This window comes from Paramisgurnus dabryanus, chromosome 3 (genome assembly GCF_030506205.2).
Source record: "Paramisgurnus dabryanus chromosome 3, PD_genome_1.1, whole genome shotgun sequence".
Lineage (NCBI taxonomy): Eukaryota > Metazoa > Chordata > Actinopteri > Cypriniformes > Cobitidae > Paramisgurnus > Paramisgurnus dabryanus.
In genome coordinates this window covers 40,379,087-40,392,476 of record NC_133339.1, presented here as the reverse complement: position 1 = coordinate 40,392,476, position 13,390 = coordinate 40,379,087, and the positions used below count along the sequence as shown (strand labels likewise).

Here is a 13,390-nt window from a genome sequence, read left to right as displayed (position 1 = left end):
ACCAGTCACAACTCAAAGCCTCATTTTTACACCACAAGCTCCTTAGGTCGTGCATTACTAGTCAAAGGTTTAGTATGACCTACTGAAGTGGATTCAAGCTTATTCTTTGATGTGAAGAACACAAAGAGAGAGCTAGTCCTCCCTCACTAAAAAAGTAATGCAGAAACACACACATTTGAGAGACTGCTGGGAAGTTCAGTCACCAGGGATTTTTGGAGATGCGATGTGGACTACATCAGAACTGCAGCTATTGTCTTGACAGGCAAGCAGAAAAGTCATGGAAAATAAGAAACGCTGGCAAGAAACTAGAAAATGTCTAACCTGACCCTTACTTACAGTAAACACTGCAGGTACTTTAGACTGTCTGTGTTTTGGATCCATTTAGCCATTAGATTGCCTATAAATGCACAGGCAGATACTTTATAAAATACTCTTTCTGAAGTCCTGCGGTCAGCAGGTATGCGATGCGGGGGCATGAAGCGAACCCCACCATGAGCCAAGAGAAAAAAATCACTTTGCCTTTTTAAATATAAATATTACATAGCACTCGCAGCGATTGAAAATAATTTACAGAGATCTTGGCAGCATGTTCTTTTTTCAATGGATAATTCCGCTCTGCCTTCACCAGGGATACAACATTTATGTAAAACACATAAAACAAAACACGGGCGACATGGATTGCTCAGGAAATACAGCTCATGCTCATTTAATGTGGGCTCAGAGGCAATATGAACGTGATTTCATGGCTGCACCGGGAATGAGGCTCCACATCTCAAGAGGATTACGGTCCTCCATCTCGCTTAAAAGAAACGAGACATAAATAATAGCGGCAAATGTGTTTTAATCAAAACCGTGGTTAATGTTGTGCTTGTGATCAAGCTGTCTGAAGGACACGCATCAGCGGATGGGAATTCTCACCTGTACTCCAATGTGAAACGTGTCAGTTCGGTACCGTTGTAAAGCCATTTGAACTCCAGGGGCCAACTGCCCTCACCCATACAGGTGAGAACCACCCGGTTCCCTTCCAGGTGGATCTGGGTTGCCACCGGCTCCATTTTGAAATAGGGTGGAACATCATCTGTGAGGAAGAGATAGAAAGAGAGAGAGAGAGAGAGAGAGAGAGAGAGAGAGAGAGAGAGAGAGAGAGAGAGAGAGGCTTAACATAAATCACTAAAGTAGGACATGTTACTGGATCAACATCCTTGTCAGTCCTGCAACAACATTGCTGTTGACCAATCCAATGTTAGGGTAAGGTTTAGTGATTGTCTTGAAGCCAGGGGTTACACTGACTTCACATTTACTTATTTAGCAGACGCTTTTATCCAAACGACTTACAAATACAATATAAGAAGATTAATCATGGGAAAACAGTACAATTTACTTAAAAATACACACAGTCAGTAAAAATGGCCAAAAAAATGGTCAATGGGGCGCCATCCTTTCAAAAAGTACACATTTTTACCTAAAGAGTTTGTATTAGTACCTAAGATGTACATATTGGTACCAAATGTAGAGTATACATATCTGTACCTATAACGTTTTCAAGGGGTACTGGCCCTAGTGACAGCTTGGGGCCATTTTTTCTCAACTAGCATAGCAATACCATATTTCCATGTGTTAACAGTTTTTCAACATATTTTTATTAAGTCATATCAGACTTGCATTGACCAAACATTTAAAGGAACAGTATGTAGGATTGTGGCCAAAACTGGTACTGCAATCACAAAACTTGTGGCTAAAACTGGTACTGCAATCACACAACTGGTGGCCAATACACAAAATGACAACATTAACATCAGTTGAGGGCTGCAACTCCACTTTTTAAATGACAATACCCTGGCCAGACCGCTGTTGTGAGTGATATAAGTATTTGAAATGAAAATGATTTTTTAATGTCTAGTGACATATCAGGGCCATTTTATGATTAGTTGATATACAATTCTTACATACTGTTCCTTTAAAGTCACCATGAAACGGAAGTAGTAATCGTCTTCTTTTTCATATTGTGACGTATCATAGTGGAACGCCTATTGAAATGTGAAAAAAGTGTAGGGCGAGACTTGATTTCGTCCGGAACTGATTGGATCGTTGGAAGTTGAGCCATGTTGCTATTTTCTGCAATCTTTTCCCAGGCAGAAAGAAGTCACATTTTTAATTAAAGATTATGAGGGAACATGAATTTAAAAAAAGTAATGAAGCGCACAAATAAGTAATTTATAAAAAAAACACTACGGCAGTGTCCGAAATCGCTAAAATGCTTCCTTCGGATGCAGCATTCCAAGGTAGGAAAGCATCAAGGCACTTCCGAATTCAATGCTTGGTTTACTTCCTGACTCCTGAGATATCTTCATCATCTTGTCCCACAATTCTATGCGTGAGTGTGTGCCAGGGAAATATGACTGATCGTGCCTGGTCAAGTTCAGAAAAATAAAATGGCTGCCAAGAAACTTTACTGTAAATAAGATAACATTTTTACTTTTAACACCTTTTGAACGCATTTCTAGTGAGAAGTTAGTATTGCAGTTTTCAAATATGGGATTAGTTGAGACAAAGGTGGTCTCTGGGATGTGCATTTATGCAATTTTTTAATTTCGATTAATCCATAGGTCTGAAGAACGAGTTCTTGATTAACTAGGGGCGGGGCAATCAAAAGGGCGGGAGTATACATCACAATGAATATGAAAATATTTCATTAACTCTTTCCCCGCCATTGACGAGATATCTCGTCAATCAAGAGAAAACGCTTCCCCGCCAATGACGAGATTTTCCGTCTTTCCGCAATACCGCTATTCCACCAGGTGGCGCCCTTCCGCAACTTTTTAAAACCGGAAGTATTGCCCTATGGCAAGCGGCTGCATGTCCGTGTCTGTTTTAAAGATCGCTCTGAATGGGATCTCTATGAAAAGTCCGTCACAAAAATGGAATTATTTTTGCTTTTTGCTCAAAATATGGTGTTTTTGCAAAAACCTACCCATATTCAAAAGCTGATTGCAAAAGAACCACTAAAGGTAGGATGAAACGTTTTTTTTTTTGTTTGAAAGCAGAGGGTCTGTTCTTTCATTTGGTATATTGTATGTTTATTTATTTAAAGAACAACATTTGCTGGAAGGCTTTAAACTTTGGTGAAAATCATGAAAAACGCTGGCGCTGGCTGGCAACTTTTTTTAAAAACGCTGGCGGTGAAAGAGTTAAAAGACTCAAATAAAATTAAATTTTGAAGAAACTATAACAGAAAAATGATCACATACTAGATTATTATTTAATTAAATGTTTTTAACAGAAACCTCTAATGCTGCGTTTACACCAGCTGCGGTACAGGTGGCAAAAATGCGCTATTCGCGTGTAGATGGACGCTTGAACATTTGAGTTCACTATCTTCATTCGTGCGTGAAAGCCGCGCGTGAAACAGTAGTCATTCAAGAAATTCACGTAGAAATTCGCGTCATGGGAGGGGCTTCTGCGACTTCGCTGAGACTCCGCCGAGACTCCGCCATTCCGCTCGCTCCCTGTAATCACGTCACTACTACAGCAAGGTCCTGATTGGTTAACGTGCCATGGAAATCCGCCGAAGTTCAGATTTTTCAACTCGCGCATTTCCCGCGGCAATGCTCAATTCGTCCCGCAATTAACGCCGCGCTTACTGCGCTGCAGGATGCCTAATCGCGTCTTTGCATTGACTTAACATGTAAATCACCCACGCTTGCCACCTTTACCGCGGCTGGTGTAAACGCAGCTAACAGGAAAAGATCACTTCACAGCATTGCGAGGATCGGCGTGTTGCCTTTATCTGTTTGTTTTGAATCATGCATGGTAATGTTACTGATGTCATATGCCGGTCTGCGTAGCTCAACACAACTTAAACACACGCACCAAGTCTTTACTACCACAGGCGCTTGTAATGCTAACCAGACATCCAAATGCAACCATAACTACAAAATAAATAAAATCACATGATCATCGTTTTCGTGATCGATCATCGATGCCATGTTCGAGTACTTGAGCAATCAAGTACTCGTACCCATTATTTTTCAAACAGAATTCCATTATGCTGCCTATGAAGGCTGTACGCCGAAAGCCGTCAAAGTCATTGCCTTATGAGGCGGCATGGCGGCATGGAAGCTGCTTTCAGTTTCGGACGCAGTCTACAATGTTCCTTTAAAAATTTACATTTTTAAGGTGACTTTAACAAAAGTCACGTTTTAATTTTTGGACCATTAGTGAACAAATCCTTGGTTATCACAGCAGGTGTAACATCATCACAATTTAATTGAACTGAACCGAATTCTCTCTGGCTCATTCACAGATCACATCGTGTCTCGAGTCACTTCAAGGTAATTTTGATTCGTATGTGACTGCAAGAGGTGACGTCTAAGTGGGTGAGTTGTTTACTTTGTTGCAATTACTCCATCCATTTCTCAGTTTCACAACTTGCTGACCCACTGCAAAGAAGATTATACCACCATCAGGGTAATCATCCAATCAAGTGACTGTTTACCTGTATTTCGCACATATTCACGCCACACTTTAGAGCCTCAATGAAATCAAGGGAAACACAAATAAGATGCTCTTTCTGACTCTATTGGATAGAAAGGGAGACGTTTCGTTTTTAGGCACATATCTCCATTGCACACTTCGTCTATTGCCTCCTCATTGAAGCCATTGCTAGTCGAAGGCTGAGGTGTTCGTAACTACTGAGAATTTGTATAAAAAAATCATACTGTAGAAAAACTTATGCCTATGAGAAAAGCAATAATGACGCTCCAACATCACTAGTGCGAAAGCAAATTGTACTATAATGCACAAATGAGATGAATGTACAGATTTATACGATTTTTAGCCACCTCATAAAATTATGTTATATTGCAAGACCTGAAAAATGAGAAAATATCTCAGCTCCAAAAATGTAATTTGTGAATAGGAAAAAATAACAACAACTGATTTTAAACCAGAAGGCTACAGAACAGAAAATCGCACGCTATTGTAAGTAATTTAAATTTGCAAATAAAAGTCACACCTATGATTTGTAGATAAAATAATTCTGAGTCTTTCCGTGCCAAACCTAAAATTGGCAGACCTATTAGCTGAAAGGGGCACGATTGTGTAGACACCTTTATTGACTATAATGGGAGCGAATCAGATTTGACACGACACGCCGCTCATGCCCGCCATAGACATAATGTTCAAGATAGAGCTATTACTGCTTGTTTTTTGATCCAACAACACGTTGCCGGACGAAATCACATCATTGCTTCAAGTAACAGAGGCTGAGACGAAGACGAAAGAGGATATTAGGGACGAATAGCCGGACACAATTTGACAAATCAGATTTGGCCTTCTAAAATATAACAGACGATTTGAAAAACAATTTGTCCGTTGTTAACGTCGTAAGACTAAAACAAGAAGCATCTGCAGTGCTGATAGAGGGAGTGACTTTCAGCGGCCTGATGAGGTAAGTGAGGGAAGGTTTGGAAGATAAGTTTTAAGATGCAGCCGCTCCGCCCGCAACCCTGACAGAATGAGATATGGCGAGCCGGAGAATCCATTCATCCTCAGTGTTTCTAAAACAGCCGGATTATACAGACTCTCAGGCAAACACAAAGCCCTGCATGGGTGCGCCTTCAGCCGGGAGACAAAGTGCTTTCATTTTCCTCACGAGGAGCAAATGATGGCACGTATCGATCGCGCCGAGGCGTTTTCTATAGGTGACATAGATCTGATTGTCACTGTGTTTGTGAAAGGCCAATTAAAGCTTGTATTAATTGAAGCAATAATGCAGTGAGCCCTGGAGCTCAGCTTCAGGGGTGCCAGAAGCTGTTGTCTCTCGAGCCAAACATTGCACTTTTTTTCTGGCCTCTGATGTAGGCATTTTACAGAGCCTCTCCACTAGGGGGCTACATAATATGCCACACAAAATATATCTTGAGACACTCCCAAATGATGCTGGATCAAGAATCTACTGACTCCACAGGAATTGGACTATTATCAGACTAATTAAGCTTGGTACAATCGTCCAAATAATTGGGAAACATCTCCAAGAGCGAATGTATGGTACAGTAGACGGCCAATGCTCTCCAACTGTCTGGAGTGCACAGCCGTACAACCATAGTTATTATATCCTCCAGTAAATGCACTGCCATTCAGCACAGCCAGCGGAGGGGCACATCCACTTAGCAACGGTGCACAATAAACATACCACCATTAGAGACCTCAGATGCCAAATCAGCCTGCACATCGATTGGCTAAAAGCAGAATCATCCACGATATGATAGATGGTTGTATATATTCTGCAATGTATATGCGTGCCGGACTGCCTCAACCACATTTTTAGAAAATAAATGGTTAAAATATGTACCCAGGTGTCAGTACCCTTTAAAAAGGTATTAATTTATACCATTAGGTACAGATATGTACACTATTGGTATTGATATGTTTCTTTGAGCTACCAATATGTACCTCTGAGGCACTACTATAATATGAACTCACTCCAGTGACAGCTGGGGTACATATTTTGACAATTTTTTAGGAAAAGAAAATTGACTTCGTCTTAATCATTTCTCCTAGACAGGAATGTGAATGTGCAATTTTCCTCCTGTGGTAAAGAGACCCCAGTAATTTCAAACGATTTGCATCAGCCTAATTTCAATATGAACTCAAACTTACCTTTTTAAACTCTTTCAAGACCAAGATATGATCTGTATACTCTTCTAATGGTAAAAAATTATGTTATAGATAATCAAATCTATACAGGTCCAAACGACTATTTCTATGTCTATTTCTATTTCCCCTATGCATGGGAAACATCTAAAATATTGACAGATAAACCATAACATCCTGCAAAAAGATGAAGCAATAAAGTGTCCATCTGGGTGAGGGAAAATTGAGACAGATATCTTAAAGAAATACTTCAGCCAAATATCAAAATTAGACCCATGATTTACTCAGAGATACACCCGGACACCCAGAGATGTCCATTATCTTTCAGACGAACACATTTGGAGTTGTTTTAGTAAATGCTTTTCTTGCTCTTTCACACTTTATAATGGTAGAAAACAGGGATCAGGGAAAAACCTCTGACTTTGAAGCTCAAAAAAGTGCATCAATCCTTCACAGAGGTAATCCACATGGCTCTTAGAGGTTAATAAAATTCTAAAGTGGGTAATCGATGGAATTTTGTAAAGAAATATATTTTAAACTTTATTAACTATAATAACTAGCTTCCGGTAACGCCGCCATCTTGGCGATTTGTGAGAGGCAGTGCACAACATACCTATGGCAACCAAATATTTCACTATGCTAAAACCTGCCGAGTCCAAGATGGCGTCATTACCGGAGGCTAGTTATTCCCCGCCATTGACGAGTTATCTTGCCAATTAAAGCAACACTAAAGAGTTTTTGCTCTTTGCTCCCCCTACAGGTTGGAAGTGGAATTGTTCATTACCACTGTCGTAAATAATTTAGCCTACTGCCGCAAAGCTGGCTCTGATTGGATTGTAGGTCTGCCGTAAAGCAAGTTTTTGTAGTTTTCACTCGAACTACAGGACCGCGACCGGACGGTTGTAAACTTCTTTAGTGCGGTTTTGGCCGATAGAGGGCTGCAAAGCGAATGTGAAAGTGGTGTTCACCCTGTTTCGAGTGGATGAACGACTGAAACTTTTTTGGAAACGTTATTTTAAGGTAAAAAAACTATTTAGTGTTGCTTTAAGAGAAAACATTTCCCTGAAAAAACGTGTTTCTGATGAGTTTTAATGGTGATTTGTAACACCGCATTATCCACTAGATAACCCAATTTATATATAAAAAAAATATTTTACACTCTGTGTATGTTTTGATCATCATTCTGAATCTGATCTCTAATAAAATTCCTTCACAAAAATGCAATTATTTCAGATTTTTCTCACATTTTTGTATTTTTGAAGCAAAAAAACAAACATATTTAATAGTTTAACAGAGAAAAAAATAAAGATATGAGGAATTTTTTTCCTGTTTTGTTTGTTTGTTTGAAAGCAGAGGGTCTGTTCTTTCATTTTATATATTTATGTTTATATATTTTTAGAAGAAAATTTGCCTCAAAGGCATTTTGTGAAACACTGTGAAAATCACAAAAAATGCTGGCGGGCAACTTAACTCTTTCACCGCCAGCGTTTTAAAAAAAAGTTGCCAGCCAGCGCCAGCGTTTTTCATGATTTTCACCAAAGTTTAATGCCTTCCAGAAAATGTTCTTCTTTAAATATATAAACAAACAATATACCAAATGAAAGAACAGACACTCTGCTTTCAAACAAAAAAAAAAACGTTTCATCCTACCTTCAGTGGTTCTTTTGCAATCAGCTTTTGAATATGGGTAGGTTTCTGCAAAAACACCACATTTTGAGCAAAAACCAGAGATAATTCCATTTTTGTGACGGACTTTTCATAGAGATCCCATCGCGTATGCGTAAAAAGGGACTATACTTTGACCTTTAAAGGAACAGTATGTAAGAAATGTATATAAATTAATCATAAAAGGCCCCTGATATATCACTAGACATTAAAGGGGGCAGAGAATTAAAAACAATTTTTACCTTGTCTTTGTTGAATAATGGTAGTCTACCCGCATTCACAAACATACAAAAAGTGCTAGACATGCTAAACATCTCAATCTCATAGAAATTCCTCTTTTAGAAATGTCAGCCAGAAAATGGCCCAATCTGAAAAACTGATGCTTATGACATCTCAGGCATCTCACTGCCCCTTCACTTTAAAATAATTGGCTACATTTTAAGAGTGGCAGCAAAGTCAGCCAATCAGTAATGAGATTGCAAGTTAAGCCAGTAGGGGGAGCCAAATAGGTGCAAAACCACTTGTTTAAAATCCCCCACCCAAATAGAGCTATCTGAGAGAGGTTTTTAGGAAGCTTCTAAGGCATTACAGACCCAAACAAAATTTTTTTTGTCTATATGTCACATCACAGAACAAGGATAAATACCCCGTTCAATCATTCTATGTCACCTTTAAGAAATCATTTTCATTTCAAATACTTATATCACTCACAACAGTGGTCCGGCCAGGATATTGTCATTTAAAAAGTGGAGTTGCAGCCCTTAAATGATGTTGATGTTGTCATGTTGTGTATTGGCCACCAGCTGTGTGATTGCAGTACCAGTTTTAGCCACAAGTTTTGTGATTGCAATACCAGTTTTGGCCACAATCCTTTACTGTTCCTTTAAAGTTTATAAAGTTTGAAATCTTGATATTTTTCTTACAAAATCGCACAATTACCCTCAAAAGACCATTATTAATCCCTTGGAGTCGTGTGGATTACTTCTGTGAAGGACGGATGCACTTTTTGGGGTTTAAATTCAGAAGTCGTTTCCTGACCCCTGTCTTCTACCGTATAAGCTGGGAAAAGAAAGGACATTTCCTAATATAACCCCAAATGTGTTAGTCTGAGAGATGATGAACATATGTATCTTGGATTGCTTAAGGGTGAGTAATATTAATATTTATCTGAAGTATCGCTTTCAGCTTCCATTGAGAAATGTTATGCTGTTTGTTTTCACAGTTAACTGTTGTGGTCTGGGAAATTATTAAGGTTTGGAACGGCTGCATTGCTACAGCTAAAAAGAAAATGTTTCAATGAACAAGGCCTTTGTGGCAGAGTACGCTGAGCAATGGAAACTCACTCCCATGGGTACCTATTATGTCAGACGAAAGGTTATGTTAGCATGAAATGGAGGAAGAGCACAGACTAGTTTGCAGAAGTCTGACAATGTCCTCAAACAGGAAGCCTCTTAGTGATGAGAGCGATCTCCATATTGTAATGAGAATGTCAGTCAGTGCCTGTGGCTCCTTCAGTGTCTGAGCGCCAGGCTTTGATCTGCTGGGGCTCAGGCGAGGTTAAGCAGATCTCACTAAAATCCTGCTCCGAGTGGGCGGCCGAGGTCCGCAGGAGAGCACACCCACCGAGAGCAAGAAACCTTGGGTCAGGATGATGCTAAACTCAGCCTTAATGAGCCATAACGCAGGTGCCATTTCTCATCAGAATCCCTGCAGTTTAAAGGTAGAAGAAAGTGAAAAAGATAAAAGCAGAGGAAAGGGGCTTTTGTGTTCGGTAAAAGGGTGGGAATAGACGGGAACCTGACACATCGACGTGTCAGTATGTTTTGCAATCTTTAAACACTGTGTGTGTGTGTGTGTGTGTGTGTTTGTGTGGGTGGGTGCTGGATTGTGTTGAATCCAGATGGAGAACCTAAGGGAGGTTCCTCTGCGGTGGTGGAGCCCTGCAGCAAGTAAGCTGAGCTGGCCAGAGTCAGGGGGCGTTTAATGTTCTCTTTATGCTTGGTCGAGCTAAGACCATAATTTTTTTGTGTCCGCATCCTCCTTGCCACCACAGGCAACCTCAGAAACGAAAAAGAAGCGCTAACCTGACAGCCAACCTCGAATGGCAACACTCAACTCAGACCGCTGCAGCACACACAGAATTTTAATAGCTCGGAGACAAAGGCCACGGGCACCAGCCAGGATCCATAAAGCACTGCCCTCCGAGTGCTCACTGCACCACGCTGCCATGCAATCACACTCTTGGGACTTAGCAGTTGTTCTGCATTTCCTCCCCTTATTCTGGCACGGTAGGGAACACGGACCCTTCCACCACTTAATCCTCTGGCACGTTTACAGATCCTTCTCATCACAGAAGCTTAGAATGAGCAGACACCAGACCTATACAACCCCTGGCTCTTAAAGATATGTCTTAAGACATACTTTTTTCTCACATCACTGTTGCACCCTTGGGGATACAGGCACTTCTGCTTTATCCTGCCAACAGAGAGAGAGAAGTTATCCTAGCACTTCTTATATTGCCCTGAGGTTTGTGGTGGCTTCTGCTCCTGATGCAAATGTGTGTTTTGCTCTGTCAACCGGTCCGGGTAAGCTTACAAGGCTGGCACAGGCACAATCCCGCTCTGGTCACCGCTGAAGGTCAGCCTGATCTGTCACTCTGTCAGTGGCGGTTGTCACCGTGACAACCGGCACCCTGCCGATTTACACTTCATCAACTCTCAAAGCGTGCAAAGTGCCCTCCACCCTGCCAGGAAGGTGAAGAGCCCCATTACCCTTCAGGCCAAACAAGCACTTCACCACATTAAGACAAACACGGATGCAACAGTAGTGTATCGTCAACCGTTGCGTTCTGCGTTTCAGTCCACGTGTTACGACGAATCTCTCAAAGTGTATTTGGGGCCGGTCAGTCACATTTGCAAGACACGACAATGGACATTTCAGGAAGCTCTCAGGGAGTGCAAAGAAAAGTGCTTATTTTTTTATTGTTGTTGTTTTACTTTGAAAGCACTGCAGCTCTGTTGAATGAGGCGTAGAATAATAAAGAATGTCAGAATTACTTTGTTTGACTTGTGTTGCAATTCAATCGGGTAATTTGCAGTCTCTCATAGCTCTGAATTTCATTAGCTCCTCAGGTTTTCTTGGCACATCTGTCTATGACTGCAGTATGAGTAGGTTGCCGCGGGTTAATGGATGTGTAATTGATGCGATTAATTGAGGTGTAATGTAGCACGGCATTGCGATTTTGATCCAAGGGGCTGCGGGCAAGCGGTGACGTAACTCAAACACAATTAGAGGCGGCATTGAGCTATCAAATAGAGATTTAATTAGGAGTGAAGACAGAATGGGGGGCAGTCAATGGTCGGGAGATTGAATTATCCGAGCACAGCTTCCTAAAGGCAGCGTCGACACAATATGCCGCCCGCCACATATTGTGTTCCCACTTTCTCTTTCAATACCTATATATTCTCTTATCTTTTGTCACTTCCTTTTCCTTTTTCGCTTTGTCAAAGTCTGTGGATTTGCGCTTATTGTCTCTCGCTGTCTCGTTGCATTTTCTTCTTTAAGTTCTTTTCTCACCTCCGTTTGGTCCTCCCTCCTTACTTCTTGCATCTCGTTTTCTCCTTCTCTGGTTTTCAATCTCTCTCCGACCCGACACAGGGGATGCATGTGCCTTGGGATGTGTCTCTGATATTCCAGAGATTAATTAGACAGCAGAGCACTTGGCACTACATAGCGAAGCCAACCATCAATTAATGAGATGCCGTGCACCCTCGTACTTCATCCACATCTATTTTTCCCTTCGTCGATGACTCTAGGGATCATAATCAGATGCCCCCACCGTAAGCTACTCTCTTTATCCAGTGTAGTCAGATGCTTTTTGATGGGCCCGCAAGATGGTGCGAATATAAACCGGAATTTTTTTTTAATGACGTGTGCTAACTTTGCACTGCTGCTCATGGGGAACTCATTCGGTAATTTAATGAAACAAAAGCGCAAAGAACAGTGAACGCTACAAATACACTTCAGCCTCAGAGATTCAGATTGTCAGCTTTATTGTTATTTTAACCATATATGACTCTACCCTACAGTCGCTTTTTTGTTATTGCTTCATTATATTATGAAATCTTTAATTGTTTTCACTGCAAATGGGTTCTTTTATTCATGTCGTAAATTTCCCTTTTGTGTATTGCTTATTTAGATTTTTTTTCTGGTTTGCTTTGAATTGTATATCTTTATTATCTTTTGTATTGCTTGTTGTCTTTCTACCATCTGGACGAGATAGCAAAATAAGAATGTTATTGTACCAAAGAACATAAGGGATAATGTATAGGCAGCAGGTTGTTATCGCAGAAATAAGCCGAGACGGTGTGTTCAGAACCCATTTACTTTCGGTTTTAAGATAAGACGTTCAAATGTTCACACTGTTTGTTTAATAATTTGTAAATATAATTTCATATATGTTATTAAAATAAATATTTATATTATATGTTTACCACAGTATCCGGGTTACAGTGTGTTATTTGTTTTGAACAAGTTATCTGAAAAGAATGAACCTTGGAATTTTGTAACTGGCCAATCAGAATCAAGCATTTTTGAGTTCCATGTAAAAAATGACAATAAATATCTTGAATCGTGTACACTGAAAAAAAAATATCCATTCAATTTACTTTTTTTTTTAAGGTAAGTGGTTGCAATAAATGTTTTTAAGATGCATTTAAACAATTTTTTTAATTTTTTTAATTTAAATTTTTTTTTTGTTTTAATGTAACTTAAATAAATTGATTGCAACCACTTACCTTAAAAAATTGAGTAAATTGAATGAATTATTTTTTCAGTGTATAACCCCATTCACACAGACCTTTGGTCCAAGAAAATTCCCCGTAAAATTGCCAGACAAGCTTCTGTGTGAACGCAAACACGTCCCATATCTTCTGGGATCGTTGCCGGAAAGAGGACCTAGTCAGATACACGGAAAACCCTCTGTGTGAACAAGAAGCCGAAAAATTCCATAATGGGCGTGTCGTAGTGAGGACGCGCGCATCATCACAACAAAAATTTTGGTTCAGCTCTT

The 13,390-nt window shown here is 40.2% G+C and overlaps 1 protein-coding gene across 6 annotated transcripts in view; it reads right to left on the bottom strand.

Moving 5' to 3' along the window:
• The window catches only part of sdk2a (sidekick cell adhesion molecule 2a), a 238,341-nt gene that overhangs the window by 107,869 nt on the left and 117,082 nt on the right, over positions 1-13,390 (bottom strand). For all 6 annotated transcript variants that reach the window (XM_073814045.1, XM_073814046.1, XM_073814047.1 and 3 more), the window contains exon 2: positions 919-1,078. In XM_073814045.1, coding sequence (XP_073670146.1) covers positions 919-1,078 — 160 coding nt within the window. The remainder of the gene's footprint in view (positions 1-918; positions 1,079-13,390) is intronic.